At 44.7% G+C, this 25,313-nt stretch overlaps 1 protein-coding gene across 1 annotated transcript; it reads right to left on the bottom strand.

The window, feature by feature from the left end:
* Positions 1-275: 275 nt before the first annotated feature.
* Positions 276-16,079, bottom strand: ARF3 (ARF GTPase 3). The gene is made up of 5 exons (XM_081318526.1): positions 15,939-16,079; positions 12,022-12,226; positions 10,177-10,287; positions 8,226-8,350; positions 276-2,122 (listed from the first exon to the last, which is right to left on the bottom strand). The coding sequence occupies exons 2-5, from the start codon at positions 12,167-12,169 to the stop codon at positions 1,961-1,963; spliced, it is 546 nt and encodes a 181-aa protein (XP_081174652.1). The 5' UTR covers positions 12,170-12,226; positions 15,939-16,079; the 3' UTR covers positions 276-1,960.
* Positions 16,080-25,313: the final 9,234 nt, after the last annotated feature.

Genomic DNA, 25,313 nt, shown 5'->3' with positions numbered 1-25,313 from the left:
GACTCACGGCACGCTCCTAGAAGTCTTAAAACAATTCTTAAAACAGATTTTCAAATCATCAGTTCAGGCTGAGAAGAACAGGAGATGCACAGATCTGAATTCATAGAACATGCATTTCCTGCAGAATGTTTAATTTGCCCTAAGACTCTAAACTGTGTTCCAATGCTAGAAATAGAAAGGAAATAATCATTTTGAATTATGAACGGTGTCACGCTCATCCACCCTCCCTCCCTCCCCCATACCACCAACAGAAAGAGCAGATAGGAGACCATAGCTACATAAAACGAGTTTAATATCCAATGGGAGTGCACAGAGGTTGTGGTGCATCCAACTGTTCAAAGAGGGGAGGCAAGAGAAACACAAACAGGGAGCCATGGCCCAAAGTATGAAGAAATCAGAACTAAGGGGAAAGGAAACCACTTTACACCAAGCAAAGGGGGCTGAGGTTTTGAGGGGGAAGTGGCAAGGAGAGCAAACAAGGAATAAATACACATTTGCCAGAAGTGAGGAGGGGAATACACAGTACCAACACTGTCCAGAGGCAGGGAGTGACCCGAAAGTTACATGCAGCGACCTGGGCTTGACCCTAATACAATCATTACTCCCCAAAATTAACAAGGGGAAGGGGAAAAAAACCCGACTCTGCCACTTCCCCCAGCGTGGGAAAAAGAAACGTTCGTGGGCCAGAGATCCGAGGGTAGCAGAGGGAGGACGGGAAGGTTCTCCACTGGGGCCATATCATGCAATAGCCATGACAGAACCCCCCTCCTCTGTGAGTTCCAAGGGGAGAGAAATAGCAAGTTGGTTGGTGGAAACATTTAGCAGCTGGGATGCCCCTGCATATGTGCATATACATCCCTTGGATGGAAAGTCCAGGCCAGGTAGCCAAGGGTGGCATTAACATCTGCCCGGGTAGCTTTGGATAGCCACTGGTCCCAATAATCTCCTCCAGCAGCCCATTGATGTTGATCCCCTTTTAAGGAGGGGTTGAGGAGAAGTAAAGAGAAAAAGAAACTTGCATGGCTTAGGAGACATTGTTCAGGGCTTTAGTGCCATTTGGTCTAAGAGGTTGGAATGCAAATGCTCCCGCCCATCAGCAGCATAATAGAGCTAACTGCACGAGTCATTAATAAGATTGTGAACAGGGCGATAAAATGGGGAGCAAGAAATAGAGCAGGACATTCAATATGATTGCAATCTCATTAATGCCAACAGGAGGAGCCAGCTGATACAGACAGGACAGCAAGTATATATACTCTGGGGAATCTAAAGTCCTTCTGCTCCTCCCCCCCTCCCCCCCATTCTTCCCTTCATTGTCTCCCTCAGCCCCTGCAGATGTGGAGCTACACACCATCTCCCTTATTCCTGGCCTCTATGACACAGAAATTTTCCACCAACCTGCACCAACAGCACACAAAAGCAAGAAGCAGCTGCCATTGAGGAGTATTGGTCACCTCCAAACAAAGAGAGCCAAATTTCACAGACCACCAAAAATACAAAAATTGATCCAACTAAAAGATAGAGAAAGAAAGAAAGAAAGAAAGAAAGAAAGAAAGAAAGAAAGAAAGAAAGAAAGAAAGAAAGAAAGAAAGAAAGAAAGAAAGAGAAAGAAAGGCCACAGAATTGGCATCCAACTCCCACTTGTCCCAACCCTCCCAACCACACCCATATATTTTATTATCTCTATATATATATTTATCACACACGCACGCGCACACACAGAGACCGTGCAAAAAATCCTGGCAGAACCAGAACATGAGAAAAAGAGAGAGAGAGAAAAATCAAAAGTTAGCCCCAACCATCCCACTCCCACCCTCCCCCCCCAACAGCAACCGGTGCCGGCAAGAAAAGCAAAACCAAGAGGGAAGAAAGGGTGTGACAGAGGAGGACAGGAGGGAGGGGATCAACCCAAAATGGAACCAACAGTGAGGGGCTTAGCCCACCACCCTCCCTCCTGCCCTCATTTCTTGTTCTTCAGCTGGTTGGCCAGCCAATCTAAGCCCTCATAGAGGCCATCTCCACTGGTGGCGCAGGTGGCCTGGATGTACCAGTTACGATGGCGCAGGGAATGTAGGCCCAGCTTGTCCGTGATTTCTGCCGCATTCATGGCATTGGGAAGGTCCTGGGGAAGGAGGCAGAAACGAGAGAGATGAGAAACTAAATATGACCAACGGTGCCCCAAGACTGTCAAAATGAAGACCTTAGAGCAAAAGGAGTGTTCAGAAAGTAAACCCTGGAACTGATTAGGAGCCAATGCTTATTGAACCTGCCCTGCTTCTGCCTGGGGCCTCCTGAACCAGTCCCCTGCAGGGAACTGGTAGGAATCTGCTGAAGGAAACCGCTTTCGGCCTGCAGAGCTTGTCCACTGGCTCCTCATGAGAAGAGTCTCTTTCCTGGTTCATTCTTAGCTTTGCTGTTCTGCCATCTGGTTCTGTAGGCAGGGGAGTTCATTCATGGCCTCCAGGTCTCTACCGAGTCCAATTCCCAGAAACCGAGGCATGTTATATTGAGGCACAAAGCTCATCAAAGCAGAGGTGTCAAGCTTAAAATAGCTTTCATAAGAAAGCTCTTGGCATTGCCTCCTGCCCCACACAAAGGCCTGAAAATCCCCAGCCAACATTGTAGAATTGCTCAAACAATGGAATCCTTGTCCCCCTCCCTCTGCTAGTTAGGATTTTATATAAAAATCCAATTGCTGGCATGGAGGAAGTTTGCACTTACTTAATGTGTTGTACTACTCAGTGATGTGAGCAGCTATCATTTAAAATCTTTATGAATTACTAGTTCAAGGTCTGTTCTTCCTACCACACTCATCCAGTTGCTTTACCCCTGAGGATTTACTCCCAAGTAAGCACTCTATGAAAAGCTATTCGGTGTTGTCACAGAATAGAAGCTGCATAAACTGTTACTATACACGGTAATCACGTGTCAACGTTCTGTCCAAGTGACAGATGAAGAAGACAATGACAGGGGAAAAGAGGGAAGAGACATCTGGGTGAATCCCCCCCCCCTCCATTTCACTTTAAAAGAAACTTTTGATGATAGGATTAAAAGTACAATGTTAAATTGTATCAAAATGCTCCTTTTCATTCTACTCATATGTGCAAAGCTGAGGAATAGTGCAGATATAGTTCAAACAATACTATTTTGCGTAACTTATACTGCTTTTGCTAATGACAGGGAATCAGAGCCTGGATCTAAATCTTATTTAGTATCTGTTTTAATTTCCAAGAAATAGCAAGATTACAGCATCCACTCTGAAGCATATTTTTCCAATGGAAAGGGATCCTAACTAGTGTTGAACCGACACTAGACTCCTTCAGAAACCGAATTTAACATTCAATCCAAGAGTTGTCGGCCATGGGGCATTCCTACAGCACATAGCTCCCAATGTGTGGGATATATTTTTCCTCAATATTCAGTTGTCCTCACTTGCACAGCAGTAGTGACAGGACCATTCAATCTTAAGAATACACAGAAGAGTGCAAGGTGGCTGCAACTTCTCTTCACAGAAATAGCAACTAATGGAAGAAGCAAATGCATCTGTACTCATTTGGCACATTTATTATCAACTCTTTGCCATGGAAAATAATTATTTGCATCATCCAACTCCCATACCATTTGATGTGTAAACTGCAAGTACACCTGCATGCTGGCCAGCTACACAATGTAGCAAGGGAAAAGCTTCATAATCCAAGATAATACATACAACAAACAGTTTTTAAAGGAGGGAATTGATATGGTTCTGGGCTGCAAAGAAGAGGATTCTCTTTTTTATATAAATATTTTATTAATTTTCTAGTTTTACAATAATAGGTACTTAATAAACAATGTGTTGTCTGGGTGTATTAATAATTCAATGGTACATATTAACTTCTTCAGTCTAGGCCCAATATTACACCTCCAATGCTTCCTCTCTTCTTCTGGTAGTACACATTTTCCCACACTAGGCAAATACAATTCTTGTTGTTGTTAATAACATATACAATTGAATATCAACATCTTTGTTACATTTTCCTAATAATATCAATAATGTTGGTTTAAAATCTTTTCTAACTCAAATATATCTTAATTGAATTTGCACTTAATATCCATTTGTTCAATTAATATCCTGTTTTTCCCATTTTTAAAAATTTTAATTTCCCATCAGTGTTCAAAATGTCTCTATCGCTTATAATTGCTCATAAGTTATATTTGGGTAACCAAAACCTTCTCGTATTAAAACCCTCTTAGCATTTTCATATTTCCCTTCTCATACCCAAATATATTCTAGTTACAAATCCTATCTTTCCAGTTATAATACTTCCATTTCTAACAATTATCTATTCTCAGCCACTGATTAAACAACTGATTAATAGTATATCCCATCTAATGGGTCAAAACCTCTATTTTCTTCAGTCTTACTCTAGCTTTCTTCCTTTGCCAACTAACTTTCCAACTCAATGCATTTGAATCAAGTAATTCTTCCTCTATTTTTGTGTATAGTGTCTGGAATAAGAAAAACAATTTGATTAAAGTATTTTTGGAAGGACGCTCAGCCCATTGATATTCATTAAATAGCCTCCCTCCTTCTCCAATTTCCCACAATTCTCCTAACAGCTCTATCTTCCATTCAATCAGCTCTTCTTTCTTATCCTCAAATGTGTTCTAAGATCTTGACAGGTAAGATATCTTTTCCATTTCCAATATTATCGCTACGTCTTCTAATTCTTCGTTTGTCTGATTCTGTCTGTTAGTTCCTTTATTTAGGTCCTCCATCTTTGGATCTGCTTCCTCTGATTTTTCTTCTATTTTCTGGGTTGCTAATTCCTTCTTTGTAGTCATTTTCTGAGTTTGTAGATTTAGATTTAAAAAATGTTCTTTTATCTTGTGTTATTTTTAGTCTCATCATGAGCTAAGGCAATTGTCTCCTGTATTGATTTTAACATAGAATTTCTTTAATTCATCAACATTTTTTTGTTAGTATGTCAAGCTGGGGACTTTGGGGACAGGTGTTAGGGATGGTTTTTTTACCATTTGAAGCTAAGTATGGAACATCCATTTTGTTTTTGTATCTAGTCTTTATAGTCTGATCTATTTAGGGATTTAAAAAGTTTCAGTCAATTGTCATTTGTACTCCAAATTATTCAACCGGCCTATCAGTCTGTCCCTTAGGTCTCCCCTCAGCAAATATTAGTAAAGTTTGAATTTTTCAAATATTTCTGTCCAATAAAAACATATTCTTTTTGTCCAGAGAGAAAAGAGCAATTAAAAATTGTTCATCAATCGAAGGTTTATAATCCAAAGTATTCCATCATCTCAATCAATAATGCATGTTTCTTCTATAGTGAAATAGCTCCACGACACAGCTCTAAAAGTCAGTATTTATATTCATAGTCCAGGCAGGCCAGCTTCAAAATAGTTTATTGTGTCTGCCACACAAATAAGCAGCCCAAGAGGCTTTTTTTTTCTTTTCCCCTTTCCCTAGCTGCAGTCTTCAAAAGTGAAAGTTTCTGAAAATAACAAGTCGTATCTGAGTTTGGGCTTCCAGCCAAGTTTCCTTTAGGCATAATAAATTGTAGTGTTGTAGTTTACCACCAGATGTCGTTGACGCCATTTTCCAGCTTTTTACATCCAAATTTATATTACAAGCTTTGCAAGTCTCTTAAAAAAAAATCTCGAGCACTTTTAGTCCCCAAATTTCAAAGTTATATATGTGTATTGATTCCAAATTAGTCTTGTAATTTTCTACTTTCCCCCAAACAATTAATTCACCGTTTTTCTTTTCCTGAGGCAATGGGGTGAAAATTCCCCTTCCCTCTCTCATCGAGGAGGATTCTTTGCTTTGGGCAATTTTTTCCCAGGAAAAAGTCCTAAAGTCATAAAGAGAGGATGGGGTCTCACCCAGTTCCATCCACATTGCTCAAAAGTTGCTGGTTAATGCTTATTTTCTTCGGTTGTCAACAGCTTTTGACTGGCCACACAAACGTAGCCAGTCTTTCCCCCGCTGGTTTGGAGGGCTTCCTCAGATCAAACAGAAGGGCCACCACCCTCCCGCAATCAACGAGGGTCCCCTCCTACTCCATCGCCTCTTTGGGGCAACTTTCAACCCTTTTTAGGGTCCCCAGCAGGGCAAAATCGAACGTGGAAGATGGAGGCCTGTCTTACTGCGCCCATTACACCGCAACATCAAACTGGAAGCTCCAAAGAGGAGGATTCTTGATAATTCTTGTTGGTTGAATAGGTTAGTAATTAATCAAGAAAATTCACTAAATCAATAGCTTCGGCTCTAGACAGGGAAAAGAAAGAGTTGGGTTTGCTTTTCAACACTAATAAGGCAGGGAAACATACACAGAACAATGTACATTACCAAGAAAAAGCTGCATGTGCCAATGTTAAATAGACTAATATGAATGAATGTATGTCTCCTAATTAACTGCACCTTATACAGTAACTTTTATTGTGTGCATTATTAACTAAAAGCATTTTCGACCTGAAGAATTCTGAGTTCAAATTTGAAATTGCACACATGCAAGGGTCTCATTTGGGAACTTCTGAGTGGACACTGCACCAGATTATAGGAAACAAACATCCTTTTTTTGCCAAGCTTCTTAAGTAAGGTATAATTTAAGCTCCACCTATTTTCTTCTTGGGGAAGAGATAGTACTCCATTTACAATGAATGGTTAAAGTGCTTCACAGCTAGGATATCTAATACAAATAATCTTTGACCTACAAGAGTTAGTGACCATTCGAAGTTACAATGGCACTGAAAAACGGCGACTGTTTTTCACACGACCATTGCAGCCTCCCCAAAGTCACATGATCAAAATTCAAATAATTGGCAGCTGATTCATATTTATGATGGTTGCAGTGTCCTAGGGTCATCTTTTGTGACCTTCTGACAAGCAAAGCCAATAGGGAAGCCAGATTCACTCAACAACCGTGTTACTAACTTAACTGGAGTGATTTACTAAACAACTGTGGGAAGAAAGGTCATGAGCCTTGGTGGAGCAGTGGGCTAATGCCTCCTTAAGTAACACCAGCTGCCTGCAATTAGTGCAGGTTCGCATCCCACCAGGCTCAAGGTTGACTCAGCCTTCCATCCTTCCGAGGTAGGTAAAATGAGGACCCAGATTGTTGGGGGCAATTAAGCTGACTTTGTAATAATGCCTCTTGGGGTGTGTGTGAAAGCCCTAATAAGCAGGCATATACATAGAATGAAAGCTACTGCTAAGCTTGTAAGCCGCCCTGAGTCTTCGGAGAAGGGCGGGATATAAATGGAATTAAAATAAAATAAAAAAATAAAAAAAATAAAATGGAGGCAAAGTTCACTTAGCAAATGTCTCACATAGCAATAGAATTTTTGGGCTCAATTGTGGTCTTATATCCAGGACTACCTGTAGTGACTCGCTTCATGGAGAAAAACTACGAATGGGAAGAAGCGAATGACAAGGAGGAATGGGGGAAATGTCAGCCTACATCAGGAAACAGACTTCATCGAGATTGTTTAAATCAACACTCTGGTTGTGTTTTTCCTTCCCTCCTGTGCCAGACTAAGGCTCCTCTCCCAGGACTCAAAGAACGTTTCTGCCCTTTTTATTTTTGTAATCCCTTCCGAGTATTTCCCTTATGGCAGCCACGTGACTCTCTACAGAGAAAAGGGTAGATGGACAAGTGTGGACGTACGTGTTGAATGGAACAGAGAACAATTACAGCTGTTCTGCTCTACCTTCCTTACATATCTCACAAATGAGTTTGATGCATTTGGGTGAATATGTATTGTATGGAGGGGAAAAACAGACAAATAGAAGACAGCGACAAAAAGGAGTGTTTCTGATCATCTTTGATTATGAGCTTCTTTACTTTTCAGTTTGGTCCAGCCACAACCAAAGTACTGTGCCCAACTAAATCTTCTCTCCTGAAGGAATGTGATTCGCAAATACCCACCACCTCCCCAAACAGGTTTCCTCCTGCATTAGAACATACGTTGTTAACCCTCTGGGAATCCCAGGATCGTCCATTCAACAGAAGAAGTTGCTACATGCCCTTTTCAAATCTCATTACCAAAATTATCTCTGATCTACAGCAAACTGGTAGACAGAATGCATTTAGACCGAATGAAAACGTCAACCCTTCTCCACAGATGGGAGAGACCTTCCAAACATCTCTGCCCCCCCCCCCGAGATACCTGACCTGGAATCAGCCAGGCCAATCTTCAGAGCAGCCGTCCCACTCCAGACTTACCTGCTTGTTAGCAAAGACAAGGAGAACGGCATCTCGGAGCTCATCCTCTGCCAACATTCTCATCAGTTCCTCACGTGCCTCATTCACTCGTTCCCGATCGTTGCTATCCACTACAAAAATCAGACCTGAAAAGAGAGTTTGTTCGTTTATCTAAGTGCACAGAAAACAACATACGATGAAAAGAAATTGGGTATTTTGTAAAGCAAAGTATGAAGAAATGGAAGTTGGAATTATGATCCCTTCAAAAGAATGTAATTAACATATCAGAAATTCTGACTGTTACAATGGGCAGATCAGTCACTCAAAAGGGCTGGAAACTTAGAAAGAGAAAAGCAAGGATGTGAAATAGCCTCCGATTTGAATTCTCCAATGGGGGGAGGGAGAAAAGGCTTTCCCTTGGAAGCCCACAGGTTATTTACTAAACAAGAAAGATAGGGGGGGGGAATCAACTGGACTCCAAGTCACCTTTCCAAAAGAGCAATCTTAATAAATTTACTAGTAGATTAATTTGGGGCTGACAACAACAAACTTTTTTACTTTTCCCTTGTCCCAAATATATGAATTGGCCTAGTTTTCACACTTGATTGGCAGAATTATGCCCTAAAAGAAAACACCAGATTTTAAACTCTTCCCTTATGTGACTAAGGACATTGCCTTATCGTAAACCAATCCTCAAAAAGAAATGTGAAGACAGAAGTCCAATCAAGGTTTTTAAATCAGCCAATTAATTTTATACCTTAATCAAGAAACCCAGGTTAGGTTGCCAAATTCAAGAAATCAAGGCTTCTTTTATAGTCCACGGCTTTCAAACTGTATCAGATTATCACAGAACCCTAATTCTTCAGGCTGGAAACGTTCCACTGGATCGTACAGAGTAACTCCAATTAGAGCCACTATGGAGCAGGTTATTCTACATCAGTTTTGCAAGACAGGCAAAAAAGGCAACTAGTTCAAAGATTTCCCCTTCCCCACCCCCCAATGTATCTAGCTTGCTTACACATGCCTGAGTAAGTAATTTGTGGACAGAACAGAAAGTCTATAAAAATGCAAAAAGACATTTGGTCAATTAGATGCAGTTCCTAATTTGCCTGAAGTGAGCAGCTATTTAAAGCCTTGAAAATTAAAGGAATGGGGTTTTTCGGTTGAGTTGCAAAGCTTATTCCACCGCCACACTGTTCTTAGGGTTAGCAAGGACTTTGTAATTCTTAATCTATGCATACCACTGTTTAACTTATGACCAGTGCATAAGTTTAAATCTCAGCAGATTCCAAGATAATTATCTCATGGGAAAAAACAACAACAAAGAAACAAATAGCAGTGTTATCAGACACATAAACTTGCTGAGCATCTTGGCTGCTTAGAAATCACTGTTTCATTTTGAAACTGAGAGACAAGCTACTGCTTAATCATTGCCTCTCTTGTGAAGAATGTGTCAGAAGCTTCAAATGGACCCAGCAATTAAGATTGTTTAGACAGCTCTTCCTAATAAAACATTCTCTAGCTGGCTTACAAAACAGACCGATCAATTGAAAGCTTTTAAAAATCACGAAAGTGCAAAGAGAAGCAAGCTAACAGACCGCTTGTGACTGTGTTTGGACCTATTATCTGTATTGCTTCTGTATGGATTCAGGAATTTTTCAAAATATAAATAGCACCAGCACAATGAAGCCATATAATAAAACAATTCATTGCCTAATAAACCCGTGTCACCTAAAAGGTACCTGGAATAGGATTTCTTCAAAAGCAGTATTATCTGGTGGGTGCATATCTCTAAGTGCTGCACAAGAGTTTACCTCTGAAAACAGCAGCAACTTCAAATGGATTTCTAAATAATTAAGAAGAAAAGGAGGCTCAAAGACTGGCTAGTGTGAAGAGCAGGGAGAGAGAACAAGCACCACTTTGTTAATCCCAATAAAGAAGAGAGTTTCCCCTTCCTCTTCCCTTCCCATACCCTGGGTATTCTGAAAATAGTGTCGCCAGAGGGGCCGTATCTTGTCCTGGCCGCCGACATCCCATACGGTGAAGCTGATGTTCTTGTATTCAACCGTCTCAACGTTGAACCCTGAGGAAGAATAACAGGGTCAGAATTTGGGCTGCACAGCAGAAACGTAGCCTTCTCTGGCAATCAAGAACGCCGAGTATGAAGAGACATTCAAGAGCAGGACTGAGAGAGTCAGGCATTGCAGAGGTCGCAGCCAGTCTTCATATCCAGAAGTAACATCCCTAGTATTAAAGTACAGATGGATGTACTGCCCCAGGATTAAGTCGGCAGACCTGTTTTGACATCTAATGCCGCCTCCATATAGAAATTAAAGGAGACAATTCTCCTGCTTACATTTAGAATTTAAAAGAGGACCTTAAGCTTCAGAATTCATCAGCAAGTAGTACTTACTTATAAACATTACAGTGAGATCTTAAGAACATACCACATCCCCAATCAGAATCCCAGCTGTGGAAAAACAGCAGGTTTCAAGCAACCAGAAGCTCCATAGTATTACTAGCTCTCAGTAATCTCACAAATGACTCATCTTTTCCCACACATTTGGAGAAAAAAATTCAAAAGATGCAATCCACGAAGCACCACTGCTACACAATCTGTTCTATACCACAGGGGTCCAGCATAAGCACCTCTAATGAATGGAGGTTGCACAGCAACATTGTATAGCCAATTGCACTCCAAACACCTTTGGATGCTCTTTGGTTTAGGACAGGGGTGTTCAAACCTGGCCCTTTTATGACTTGCGGACTTCAGCTCCCAGAATTCCTCAGCCAGGCACGCTGAAGTCCACAAGTCATAAAAGGGCCAAGTTTGAAGACCCCTGGTTTAGGACAATGCTGTTTCCAAAGTTCTCTTTGCAAACATGTTAGCTCACTTTCATCATTAAGGGAGACAAGGAAGTTCTATTGTACTCAGAAACAACAACGGCATTTTGATTAGCAATTGGCTATGATGAGTAAAATGGAGCCTCTAAGTAGCAAAGCAGAATATCACTGAGCAGCAGTTGCCTGGAAGAAAGTTGTTTCAGTATGGGCTATCATGCTCTTTGTGTTTTCTAAAAAAGATGTGGCCAATCCCTTAAGAAATTCAGATCATATAGATCTCTGGATCATTTCAGAAGGATCTGGCTTATATTCTTACTGCACAAAGGCATTTTCAGAGTGACTTTTGTTATTGGAAGCCAAATATTCATTATTAGGTACACCTTGCCCTAGTAGCCCTTGTAGAACACCAATAATAAATCAAGTATAGGCAAGCCACTAGCATCATAGGCAGGTTTTGCCCGTGTGTGTGTGTTTCATTTTTCATCTAGCTGCTGCCAGTTCTGAGTCACTCTCATTAAGTCTATCTGTGCCACATCAGGGAGAGAGAGAGAGAGAGGAAAAAAAAAAAAAGAGTAGTTCAAATGACAGATGACAAGAAAACGCCTTAACCTGACCTGGTGTCCTCCAGATGTGTTGGATTTCAACTCTCGTAAATCCAATTGACAGGACAGAGAATGTTTGTTTAAATTTATAGGATTACATCTCCAGATGTGTTGGATTTCAACTCCCATAAATCCAATCGACAGGACAGAAAATGCTTGTTTAAATTTATCGGATTACATGCCTACAACACGCTAATCTTTCCAGAAATTGACAAAATCCCTGGAAAGAGGACCGGAACAGTCCCAAGGGAAATAAGATATTTGCTTATGCTACCGCCCCCAAATGACAGATTCATTCTGCAACCAACTCATGCTCACAGTTCCACTTTCGAAATGGAAGGAAAGTACTCCCCAAAACAAGGAGGCCATACCAATAGTAGGGATGGTGGTGACAATCTCTCCCAGTTTGAGCTTGTAGAGGATGGTGGTTTTTCCAGCAGCATCAAGGCCCACCATAAGGATTCGCATCTCTTTTTTGCCAATCAGGCTCTTCAGCAAGTTGCCAAATATGTTCCCCATGGCAGCAAGTTCAACAGGGCAGGACTTGGGTTCTTCTCTCCAGCTGGTGTCAAAGTCCTATGAATGTGGAAAGTGCCATTAGCTGGAGAAGCCACAGCTTCTTCTAAAATGTCTTGGAGTGGTCGTCAACAGAACCACAGGAACAGATCACAACAGTCTTCTTGAGACTACAGAATGAAAGATTTACAGGCTAGCACCGGAGAGGAACACATAGTATAAATTTCCCCATCAATCCCTGCTCTTCACAAATTGGCTAGAATTGACAATAATGTGCATATAGCTTTGTACTAGCAAGCCTACAAGAAGGTAGCTAGAGTAGCAGATAAATTATGCACTTTCTTACAGGACTTCTACAAAGTTTCCCGGTTCTAAAACATTTCTGATGACCAAATACATTCAGACACGTAAGCACAAAACTCTTAACTCAAATTCAACAGGCACTCATAACTCAGTGACTGATGATACAAAGACATAGGGAAGTTCTCTCTCTGTTGCAGCATCTCTTTTAGCTCACTCACACACATATTTGACATGGGAATTCAAGTTGCCACTGGAAAATTTCTTGCATAAGGGTGCACAATCGTTTTCAAGTTGAGGGCTTACTTTAAGTGAAGAGCACCCCAGAGGTACAGGACAAAAAATGTTTTAACATTGTTTAAATTTAAGTGAAATTATGTAATTACTATATTGTTTGTATTGTTTTAATCATTTCACTCAATTTCAGTAAAGATTACTTTTGGTAACTTTTCAAACAGCTCTGGGGATCATGTCCAAAACTGTGGGAGGCTGCAAAAAAAAATAAATCCTAAGGTTACCTGTTAACTTCAAGCAAAAAAAAAAAGTATAACGTGAGCTGAAACTTTCCTGAAACGTTCAGCAAATAAAATTTAACAAAGGCTATTTACCTACCATGAATTTTCCCACAATACTATCTATGTTTGCAGTACTGGAGCTGCTTGAAAAAGAAATATATCAATTCTGTGTGGTTAGGGATTTTCTTCTTAGTTGGTCAACTGAAGGCCATTCTTGGTCAAAGAAAATCGGAAATAGCAACTCATTACAGTAGCCGCATAATTTCTCTGCCTTCCCTTCAATAATCATGGAATAATCAATCTCATTTGAGCATTTGATCACTGAGGCTTAACAACATCCATCTCATTCATTTCTTTTAAAGCTTTCATACACACACAATTCACAGCCATCAGGTGCATATTAACCTCTAAAAGCAAGTAAAACAAAATAAAATCAATCCTCATTATACATAATTTCTTCATCAAGTATACAACTTTGGGTAGGGTCAAACACAGTGCTCGGTTACATGAGTTTAATACAGCACACCCAGGCCCAAATATTTAAGGAATAAAAGGAATGTTCTGTATTCCTACAGGAATACAAGGCCAAGGTCAGTATGCCTTAGTACAGGGCTTTTCAACTGTTTCACCCATTTTACCACTTTTAGGATATGGCAACATCTGAGTACCACCAGTCGCCTAGCAAGGTGTCAAAAACTTGATGACCAATAAATAAAAAAAGGAAAAAAGTGATGAAGTACAGGTAGTCCTCAACTTACAACAGTTTGCTTAGTGACTGTTCGAAGTTACAATGGCACTGAAAAAAGTGCCCCCCCCCAAGCCACAGCCGAGCAAGACACCTGCCTGCCCGGCGGCGCTCTTCCTCCTGTCCGAGGTTTTCATTGCTGTGAGCATTTCTGTTGAGGATTGGCAGCGGGGGTGGGGTGGGGGTATGTTTGGTTTTTATTCCCCCCGTCTGCTGGGTGGTTGCAGCAGGTTTTGGTCACTTCACATGACCCTGGGACACTGTGACCGTCATAAATATGAACCAGTTGCCAAGCATCTGAATGTAAATCACAAGACCCTGGAGATGCTACAACATTCCAGCTGATTGGCGCTTCTTCTGGGGCGTTGATCCTGGTGCTTCTGCTGAGCCCTGACAGCCCCGAAGAAGCGCTGATCCTGGCGCTTCCGCTGAGCCCTGACAGCCCTGCAGCTCCAGCCGTCTCTCTCTCTCTCAGGCTTGTGCGGTGCTGCCTCCGGTTCAGCTCATTCCCCTCCCCCGCTACCACTTTTCTAGGATGGTCGCGTACCACCTGCCAGGTGCCAATGTACCACAGGTGGTACCCTTACCACTGGTTGAAAAGCCCTGATTTAGTATAGAGAGATATGCAGAAGATAAATGATGCATTTAAGCCTCAGATTATGTGATGTGTTTTCACACAGATGCAATCCAATTTGGAAGAGTTTGGTTCCTTTACACTTGAGATAACCGCTTATTTTTCATCTCCTTATCCCGTAGTCCCACTAGACAGTTATTTCTGACAAAGGAACATACATAAAACCAATGTACAGAGAACTACAGTACATACGATTCCAGAGATGGTGCTAGAGGCAGGATAGGCAATACAGAGACAGTTCAGTCCTGTAAAGGAACTCTTTCTCCTGCGTGACATTAGTGAAAGGCAATCCAGAGGCAAGGGGACACATGTGCCAGGCGCTGCCTGTCACACAAAAGCATGCCAAACAAACTTCCTTAGGGCAATTCCTGGGACCTCTCCCACTTCTCCTCCTCCTCCCCCCAGGATCCCCGCAAAAAAATATGGACGCTGAGAAACAAAGAGTTCAGTAGGCTCACTTTCCCTGCCCAAACTCCAAGCCCAAGAAGGACCATTCAACCTCCCCTTGATTTAACTTGGCAGTTTTGGGAGCCCGGAAGCTTCCCCGCATCCAGAGTTCCCGCTCGGGTGTAGACCGGAGGCACCAGGCTCCCCCTTTCTTCAAGAAGCACGCCTCTTCCACGCTCTTTTTCGGCTCCAGCTCTTCAGCTATTTACATATATTTATATTTATTAAATTTTTATACCACCCTTCTCCCGAAGGACTCAGGGCGGTGTACAGGGCAATGTACAGGTAGGAGTCGCCGGGACCAATTATTATTATTACAGCTTTTTTTTCTCCTTACCTTCAAAATTACGTAGTGGGGGGGGGGCGGCGGGCAGCAGTCAGGATGCTGAACGTTACTCTCTTTCCCTTCCCTTCCTTAAAACAGGCCGGGCCACCCGGGCTCTCCCTTACGACGCCCGTCAGAGCGGCATCCACCCAAAGGGGTGCCATCCACCCACACGCGTGTGCAGAACACGCAGCCCACCCCGCTCCTCCTGGAAACACCGCACCGTCGCTGGGAACCGCTCGGCAACGCTGCCTCCGTTGACACCGAGCCGGTGACACCCACCCCACCCCCCACATTGCAACGCGCACGCTCCCGCGGCCCCGGCGCTGCGGGCCGGAGTCCCTTGGACGTCCTCCCTTTATTGTTTCGGGGTCCGAAGGAACGACACCCCCGCCGCCCCCTCCCTCCCGCCCCGGTCTCTCTCACACACACACGAATGCACGCACGCACACACACACACACACACACAGCCTCCTCCCTCCTGTCCCAGCCCCCTCCCGGGCTCCCACACGGTACACGCCAGGGAAAGCCTCGCTTCTCCCGCCTTCGTGCAAGCCATTGCCCAGCCTCTCTCCTCATCGCCGAAATACCCCCAGCCGCCTTCTGGATTCCCGAATGTCTTCAGCGGGAGAGCCGGACCGACGGCCTTCTTCCTTCAACCCCGGCTGGCCACCGAGCGCCCTTCTCCTTCAGCGGCGCTATTTCTTCCCTCTACATCGCGCCTCCCCACCCGCATCCCCCCCGCTTTCTTTCTCGGTCGCCGCCGTCGCCCCCGCAAAGCGAGCCGGGGCCCCCCGAGCACCCACCTGCTCCTGCGCGCGCGCCTCCGCCTCCTGCTACCCAGCTGACTCTGCACTCTGAGTACACCCCCCACCCCCCGCCTTCCAGCCGGAAGCAGCAGCGGCGGCGGCGGTAGCGGCAGCGGCAATCAAAGCAGGCCCGTGGACACGACGCTCTCGCGAGATCTCGCCGCCCCATCGCCCAGTTGGGTCGAGGGCGTTCGTCTCGCGAGACTGTGTGGCCATCGTCTCCATGGTAGCGACTGCTGTACTGCGGGGGGGGGGGTGGGGGGGGGAAACACTGCTGCATGGAGGGGCGTTCTTGAGTTGCACCTTGGCTCTGATGGTCACTTCAGTTGATACCGCCGGTATTAGCTGTCGGAGGGTTCCTGTGTTGCAGAACGGCTTGGAGAGATTGTGCCTGAGTTGTCAGCTTTTATGTATATATAAAATGATCGTGTGTGTGTGTGTGTGTGTGTACGGTATGTATGTAAGTATATATGTATGTACACATCTTTACTGCTTTGCCTTCATGCTTGATTTGAATATTGATAAAATATAGATAGAATATAGATAAAACCTTTGCTGCAAAAAAAATCCAACTGAAGGCCTGGGGAAAATTGTGATATGAATAAATTGTAATACACCTTGTTCACCAGGTGAGGCTGGACCTAATAATATCTAGGTGCCATCAGGAACTTCTTGATCCATTTGCTGAGATGCTAAAATTTTTACGTAGCCTAGAAATTCTATCGCCTTCTATAAAAAAAAAAATTTCTAGCAAGACGATTGTTTGGTCACTACCAATTTTTCTTGACCCAATGATTAGTTTGGGTTTTTTTATTCTTGTCAGCTTATGCTTTCTCCTGAAGTTGATGGGTGCGCTTTTGAAAGATCTGAAAGGTCAGGCTGGGGACAGATCATTCACTCTTTGTATTCAGTAAGAGTTGACACTGACTTGATAGCAAATAATCAATTAAGCTTATACTTGTGTCATCTATTCTGCTATCCAACCCTCTTGTCTGCTGTCAGCCTCTGTTTTTTATCTACTTTTAAGTTTTTTCAAGCTTTGGGGCCCATCCAGTGCTTTATGTGTCCAAACAGTCCTTCACTTCCAAAATGATACAGTCAGCATATCAGAAGCTGTTAAGGTTGAATTTCAGTTTCTCCTATTCCAACATTTCTTATTATTTATACAGCCTAACCTAATCTAACCTAACCTAACAACCTTCAAATGTTTTTTCCCAATTTTTAACTACTATATTGAGTTGCTCCATTGCTGCCATCTTTATATGAGTGTTCCCTTGATTTTTGTAATTCTCTAAAATATGTCTCTTTTTCCCCCTCCTCATCCAATTGTTCTCAATTTATTTTCATTATTTCATCTCCTTCTTTCTCCTGGTTTTTCCCTAAAACTCAATATTTACTTGAGAATTTTTCTCTCTTTTTACTTTTACTTTCTACCTTTCATCAGCAAATTTCACATGTAAGCATACAGTCATGTTCTTTTTGTTTTTTACATTTTAGGATATTTTTGTTTGCAAAGTCGTGTCCGATCTATTGTGACCCCATGGACAATGTTCCTCCAGGCCTTCCTGTCCTCTACCATCTTCTGGAGTCCATTTAAGCTCACGGCTACTGCTTCAGTGACTCCATCCAGCCACCTTCTTCTGTTGCCCTCAATCTTTCCCAGCATTAGGCTCTTCTCCAGTGAGTTCTTCTTTCTATAGCAGCATCCTGAGTGGAGGAGTTGAAACAGTCCAGGATATGAGGGAATCTGTAGGTATTTTCTCAGCCCTCTTTCTGACTCATGCAGTATCTTCCATGGAAGGCAGACTAGTTGCAGTTGGTTTATATGCAGCCCTAAGTATCCATTGAAGCCTGTACCTGTCCTGTTTGGTTGTTGTACCAAACCAGACAGTTATAGAAATACAAATGACTGACTCAATATGGGTAATTCCTCTGTAAAACTGAATCAACAGCTCCTGGGGCAGTCTAAACTTTCTGAGTTGATAGACAGTGACAAGCTACTTCTACATTGTGGCCAAGGAAGCAACAGTCATCAGGAAAACTGGACTTACACAGATGGTTTAGAAAACAGCCTTAGTTGAGAAATTGATTCAATATGTGCATGCCACAGAAGACTATGAGCATTGCACCCACCAGCCTGATAGCTTTATATCAGCTTTAACAGTGATGTTGGAAAGAAAAACTTGATTGAATTTCCTTCTACTTTCCACATCAAAAAATAAAAATACAGTATAGTACTACATCAGATCACATTTCATGTCTCCATGAACATGATAGGTCTTGGATCAGTCCAAAAACAGCCTGTATTACAATGCAGAAATAATGTGTGGATAAATAGCAAGTAGGGGCTCTAAATGCTTTTATGTTCCTCTTGTTTGAAATATGCTGAGTTTAATTAAAACTGAATACATTTAGTGTTCTGTTTTGTCATAGATTATTATTTCCTGTGTTCACTGGGATCTTTCCTCTTCAACTATGGCTTAAAGCAAGAATTCACTGTAGTTAAGATGCAGCAACTTCTCATAAGACATCACTAGACATGTCTTTAGATTATTGTTCGAAGTGGACTGAACCATTTCCCTGTTGATCTATTGCACCTGGATGCATTGCTCCATTCTTCCTGCTGCAATGGCAAGATTTGGATCTGATCCAATGGAGAAGGTCCAGAGACTCTTGACAACTGATTAGCAGAGACCTTTATTTACTTCTCATGTAGTTCTGAAGCTATATTTAATGATGCTGACAGATTATGAAGACATAAATAGAATAATGTCCTGCATGTCAAATTCTGTAGCACAAAACCAATATACAGTTTGCTTATGGCATAATGCCCAGACACAGATATGCTTGGCTTTTGCCACTGAAGCAGGCAAAAATGTAGAGATAAGCAGCTGAAATAGCAACTGGATTCAATGGATAAATCCAATTATTGACACATCTTTGACTAATTCACTATCAGTGACATTTTGAATATGAACAATTGAATTCTATAGCAAATTAATGATTGACAGAACAGTTCTAGAGAAATCTATTAAAAGGAAATCCTACTGAGCTTTTACTTATTCCCCGGTATGCATAAAATTGCAGGCTATGGCTTTAATACTGAAATTCACTCTGTATTGGGGTTATACTGTTATATCATGCACAGCTAACACAAAAAGATGCTGAGAAACGTAGTAAGGAGAAAAGACAGTTGTTCTCCCACAGATCCTCACTGAATTGTTTCTTCTTACTCATCAGAAGGTACTGTTCCCTGGTCTACAGGACAATAGTATTATCAAAATAGAAGATCTGTAATGTTGGAATGATATACACTTGCAAGAAAAAGTTTGTGAACCCTTTGGGATTACGTGGAGTTTTGCATGAATTGGCCATAAAATGCGCTCTAAATGTCATGTAAGTCACAACAATAGAAAAACACAGTCTGCTTAAAATAATACTACACAAACAGCTGTTGTCATGTTTTAATTGAACATAAGATGGAAACATTCACAGTGCAGGGTGGAAAAAGTATGTGAACCTTTGGACTTAATAACTGGTTGACCCTCCTTTGGCAGCAATAACCTCAACCAAACGTTTCCTGTAGTTGCAGATCAGACCTGCACAACGATCTGGAGTAATTTTGGACCACTCCTCTTCACAAAACTGTTTCAGTGTAGCAATATTCTTGGGATGTCTGGTGTGAATCGCTCTCTTAAGGTCATGCCACAGCATTTCAATTGGGTTGAGGTCAGGACTCTGACTGGGCCACTCCAGAAGGCGTATTCTGTTCTGTTGAAGCCATTGTTTTGTTGAATTACTTGTATGCTTTGGGTCATTGTCCTGTTGCATCACCCATCCTCTGCAGAGCTTCAGTTGGTGGACAGATGGTCGTACGTTTTCCTGCAAAATGTCTTGATAAACTCTGGAATTCATTTTCCCATCAATGACAACAATCCGTCCAGGCCCTGAAGCAGCAAAGCAGCCCCAAACCATGATGCTCCCTCCGCCATGTTTTACAGTGGGGATGAGGTTTTGATGTTGGTGTGCTGTGCCTTTTTTTCTCCACACATAGTGTTGTGTGTTTTTCCCGAACAACTCAATTTTGGTTTCATCTGTCCACAGTATATTTTGCCAGTAGTGCTGTGGAACATCCAGGTGCTCTTTTGCAAACTTCAAACGTGCTGCAATACTTTTTTTGGACAGCAATGGCTTCCTCCGTGGTGTCCTCCCATGTACTCCATTCTTGTTTAATGTTTTCCTTATTGTAGATGTGTCAACAAAAATGTTAGCATGTGCCAGAGATTTCTGTAGGTCTTTAGCTGACACTCTAGGATTCTTCTTTACCTCATTAATCATTATGCACTGTGCTCTTGCAGTCATTTTTACAGGACGACCACGCCTAGGGAGAGTAGCAACAGTGCTAAACTTTCTCCATTTGTAGACAGTCTGTCTTACCATGGACACATGAACATCAAGGCTTGTGGAGATACTTTTGTAACCCTTTCCAGCTTCATGCAAGTCAACAATTCTTGATCGTAGGTCTTCTGAGAGCTCTTTTCTGCGAGGTATGGTTCACATCAGACAGTGCTTCTTGAGACCAGTAAACCCAAAAGAGGTGTGTGTTTTTAAAGGGCAGGACAGCTGTCAGCAACACATCCAATATCATCACACTGATTGGAGTCAAGGTTGGCTCACTCCTGGCTCCAATTAGCTCTTGGAGAAGTCATTAGGCTAGGGGTTCACATACTTTTTCCACCCTGCACTGTGAATGTTTCCATCTTATGTTCAATTAAAACATGACAACAGCTAATGTTTGTGTAGTATTATTTTAAGCAGACTGTGTTTTTCTATTGTTGTGACTTACATGACGTTTAGAGCGCATTTTATGGCCAATTCATGCAAAACTCCACGTAATCCCAAAGGTCACATACTTTTTCTTGCAACTGTAAATTCTCATAAATGTATTGCACCATAAGATTTTATAGCCAGATTTTATTCTCTAAGTGGTTTCAAATAAGAAACCCATCTGTACCAGAATTTTTTTTTCAAAGAATTGAAGATTATTTCTGTTGGGATAGCTGCTCATTTTGTCTGCACCTATCTCACTTTCACCTGCACTAAAATGTTTTTGGAGACAACACTGAAACCTGCAAAACATGTTTGACCAGAAATGACAGTTGGTGGGTGAGAAATATGTACATGCAAACCGCAGGAAGAGATTCCTCTCTCAAAACTACACTTAGCCTTTAAAATTTCCACAGTGTTGAACGTCTTGTTGAAAGAGATAAATCCCTAAAAAGTCTACCGGGAAGTAAGCCCCATTCCTTGTTCCCCATAAGTGTAAGGACAAACCTCAATGATAGAGTAGATGCAGTCACTCTGTAAAGAAGACTATCACCACAAGAAAAATGGGAAAGACTCAGATTTTCATTCAAAGCCACTTGTTACTACTACTGTGGCTGCAGTTGGGAAAAGGCAGCCTGTAGTGATCTAGTCAGATACAAAGCAATTAGGAAACATGTCAATATAGGCACGATAGCCCAGAGACAAAATCTAATGCAGTCATTGGGTGACAAGCTAGTTCTGTCCTTCTCTATAGTCGTACGCTAACTTGTCTCTTTAGGTCGCCTACATTAAAATGCCTCTCTTTCTTATTAAGCACCCCCTGTCACTCATAGTTGACTGTGTGCAAACCCAAACCACTCCCTGCTGAAGTGCAGGGAAAGTTGTGCAATGAAGTCATGGCCATGGGTGGAGACCAAGCTGAGTTCAGCAAGGAGACCTGGTCCAGCCTGACTCACAGCTTGTGGGTCCCTTTTGGGCTGGGACTAGAATGAAGAAACTGGGGAATGCTTAAAGAATTCTCCCTTCTTTGATAAAGAGCCTCCTCTGGTTGGCTTGATGGACTCAGCCCCCAGGGTCTGTTAGCACATGAAAGTTCTTAATTTAAGGAACTAAAGATGGTCAGCAGCTAGTTCTCCTTGAGTGCCACTGTGAGATGCGAGAAAGGGAAAAAGCGTCAAGTTGTAGCCTATAAAAAGGTCTGCCTTCAGAATCTGTTTCTATCAACATACTGTAGTGCTCTTCCCATGTTTTTCTCATTACTTTTTGTATACAGAAAGAACTTGCTCTATCCAGTCATACATTCTAATATATGCATACGTATCTATATACTATATACTTCCCTCCGCCCCGTGCGTTCCCACAGAGAGGGCCTCCTCAGGGTGCCTCCGGTCAGAGAATGTCAGCTGGCGGCCCCCAGGGGGAGGGCCTTCTCTGTGGGCGCTCCGGCTTTATGGAATCAGTTTATTTATTTATTTATTTGTTTGTTTGTTTTTATAAACCGCCCTTCTCCCGAGGGACTCGGGGTGGTGTACAGAGTAAGGTAGGCAAACATAATGAAACAGTACTGAAAAACAATAAACAAAACAAATTGGGACCCCAATTAGAGCTATCAGGCCAGGCCGGACTGCTGGAATAGGTAAGTCTTCAAGTCGCGCCGGAAGGTGCGGAGGTCGGGGGCCATCCGGATTTCAGTTGGTAAGCAGTTCCAGAGGGCTGGCGCACCCACTGAGAATGCCCTCCCCCTGGGGGCCACCAGCCAACATTCCTTGAGCGGTGGCACCCTGAGGAGGCCCTCTCTGTGGGAGCGCACAGGGCGGTGGGGTGTTGACATTGGCAGAAGGTGTTCCCGTAGGTAGTCCAGACCCATGCCATGTAGGGCTTTGTATGTCATTGTTAGCACCTTGAACTTCACCCGGAAGGCAACTGGAAGCCAGTGCAGCGCACGGAGGAGAGGTGTGATATGGGAGTATCGGGAGGCTCCCAAAAGTGTCCGTGCCGCTGCACTTTGCACCAGTTGAAGCTTCCGAGTGGATCTCAAGGGCAGCCCCATGTAGAGAGCGTTACAGTAGTCTAGGCGAGAGGTCACAAGGGCATGGGTGACTGTACGTAAGGCATCCAGGTCCAGATAAGGCCGTAGTTGGCGCACTAGTCGAACCCGGGAGAAGGCCCCCTTGGTCACAGCTCCTATGTGATCTTCCAGGGAGAGCTGTGAGTCTAGGAGGACACCCAGGTTGCGGGCCCTATCAACAGGGGGTAGTAACTCATCCCCGATGTTAAGGGATGGGATGCTCTGAGTAACCTGGCTTGCCGGTACGTACAGCCATTCAGTCTTGTCCGGGTTCAGTTGAAGCCTGTTCCTCCCCATCCATTCCCGGACCGCTTTCAGGCAGCAGGACATCACGTCGAGGGCATCACTGATGCTGTTTGGAGTTGAGATGAAAAGCTGGGTGTCATCAGCATACTGATTGTACCCTACTCCAAAGCTACGAATGATCTCACCCAGCGGTTTCATGTAGATTGTCGAGCCCTTCGGGTTCGACAAACTCGCCGGGAGGGGGATTCGGCTCGCAGCCCTCGGCAACAGCAGCGGCCACGCCCACACCCTCCAGCTGTCCGGCGGGCGAGCTGCCGTTTGCCGCCGAAAGCCCAGCCGGCCCCAAAGCCCCCAGCTGGCCGGCGGGCGAGCAGCCGTTCGAATGCCCAGCCGCTCCTACACTCGCCAGCTGGCCGGGGGGGAAGCAGCCGCGCGCCGCCGAAGGCCCAGCCGCTCCCATCACCAGCTGGCCGGGGGGGAGGCAGCCGCGCGCCGCCGAAGGCCCAGCCGCTCCCAAGCTCCTCAGCTGACCGGCGGGCGAGCAGCCGTGCGACGCCGAGAGTCCAGCCGCGCCCACACCCTCCAGCTGTCCGGCGGGCGAGCGCCGGACCCACGGGCGTGCCGCTATCTGAAAGGAGGCTGAGGGCGGTCGTGAGTGGCTGCAGGATGGCTACGCCGGGGCAGCCAGCAGGGAGACGGCCGGCAGCGACGCAGGGTGCTGAACAGCTGCACCCGGACCTTGGGGGCTGCCAGGGGGTCATGGGGATGGCGCGGGGAGATGCATTGGTGGAGGGGAGCACACTCAGGTTGTTAGGAGGGGGGTGGGCTTGTACTTACCTTCACGCTGGGAAGCACGGTGCCGGTGGAGGGAGCTGGGCGTGGGTTGAAGGAGTAGGGGGGTGGAGTATTTACGCAGGCCAGGCGGATGCTGGTCTGCACGAGGGAGGGGTGGAGTCTAGGGGTGGGGCTGCTACCTAGTTACAGATTCAGAATAAAAGGTGCGTTGAGAGCGTGTGGCTCTCAACGCTGACTTTGTTAAGGTATAGAGATCCTGCTATTAAAGGTACTCTTTCCAGTCATCCGTACTTCGTCGTGGTTTTTCCTGTGGGCTTGTCAATCCGGCGAAGACGAGGAGTTGACAGTAAGTCAGCGTTGAAGTAGCACAGCGCTCCTCCTGTTGGGCTTTGATTTCTGCCTGTCTCCATGGCTGAAGGGACCCAGGGTGGGGTGCCTGTGGCAGGAGAGGAGGGGCCCGCTGGGGTTGCTGTGCCTCCTGAGGGGGGGGACTTGGCAGAGGTCCCACCTGTGGTTCGGCCTAAGGTCCGGGACCTTGGACCAGCGCCAAAGGAAGCTGAGGCCTCGGAACCAGCTGCTCAGGAGAAGCATGGGGATTGGTGGCTCAGCCCTGTTTTGAGTCGGCCAGCGGCTGGACAGGACCAACCGTCCAGAGGGAAGGGGTCCCTCTGGGAGTGGAGAGAGCGTCGTGCCACCGACGAAGGAGGAGAGGAGTGGAGCTACACCACGGCTCCTGGCAGCTACACGATGGACATCCTGAGGGACCATTTTGGAGAACCTCGGCCGTGGACCCCCAGTGACAGCGACCTGGAGACCGGTAGATGGGCACAAACCAGGGCCGACCAGGAGCGCAGAAGCCAAACCCGGTTCCGCTTGGCGAGTCCCCGCTTCCGGGCCCCGCAGGCTCCTGGTACCCCGCAGGTCCCGGGCCTTCCGCCGCCGGGACCGGCGGCTGCTCCTGACTTGGGGCCCCCAGGACCTGGTAGAACAAGACCGGGGGGTGCTGTGGCCGCAGGAATACTGGGTTGGCAACAACCAGGGGTTGCACAGGGGCTGGGAGGCCCGGCAGGTCCTTGGGGAGGGCCTGCGGGCTGGGGCCCACCACCGTTGCCTGTAACCTTTGATGGCAACCCCGATCGTTTGGCCCTGTTTCTTGGACAAGCCATCCACCATCTGGACCAGTATGGTCCCTTGTATACATCCCAGTGGGGGATGGTGATGGCCGTCACTACGGCATTGCAAGGGGAGGCGGCGGCTTGGGTGGCGAACCTCTACGGCGACCGTGCCCGTGAATTGGGGGACGTCGGCCTTTTCCTCGAAGCTCTGCGGATACGCTTCGAGGATGTGACACGCACGCATCGAGCGGAGGCTGAGATCGTTGGCCTGCGGCAGAACGGCCGTCCAGCAACAGTTTATGTGCAAGCCTTCCGTGAAGT

Source organism: Vipera berus (genome assembly GCF_964194415.1).
Source record: "Vipera berus genome assembly, chromosome: 2".
NCBI classification, from domain to species: Eukaryota; Metazoa; Chordata; class Lepidosauria; order Squamata; family Viperidae; genus Vipera; species Vipera berus.
The sequence above is the reverse complement of the archived record's forward strand: the minus strand, read 5'-3'. Positions and strand labels throughout refer to the sequence as shown.

What these genes read in the sequence shown, in the direction of transcription:
- ARF3 (XM_081318526.1), bottom strand. Translation starts at nt 12,169, where the DNA reads ATGGGGAACATATTTGGCAACTTGCTGAAGAGCCTGATTGGCAAAAAA. An exon ending in CTATTTTCAGAATACCCAGG is followed by an intron (nt 8,351 to 10,176) that starts GTATGGGAAGGG and finishes CTCTCTTTTCAG; the next exon opens with GTCTGATTTTTGTAGTGGAT. An exon ending in TTGTCTTTGCTAACAAGCAG is followed by an intron (nt 2,123 to 8,225) that starts GTAAGTCTGGAG and finishes CTCCTTCCCCAG; the next exon opens with GACCTTCCCAATGCCATGAA.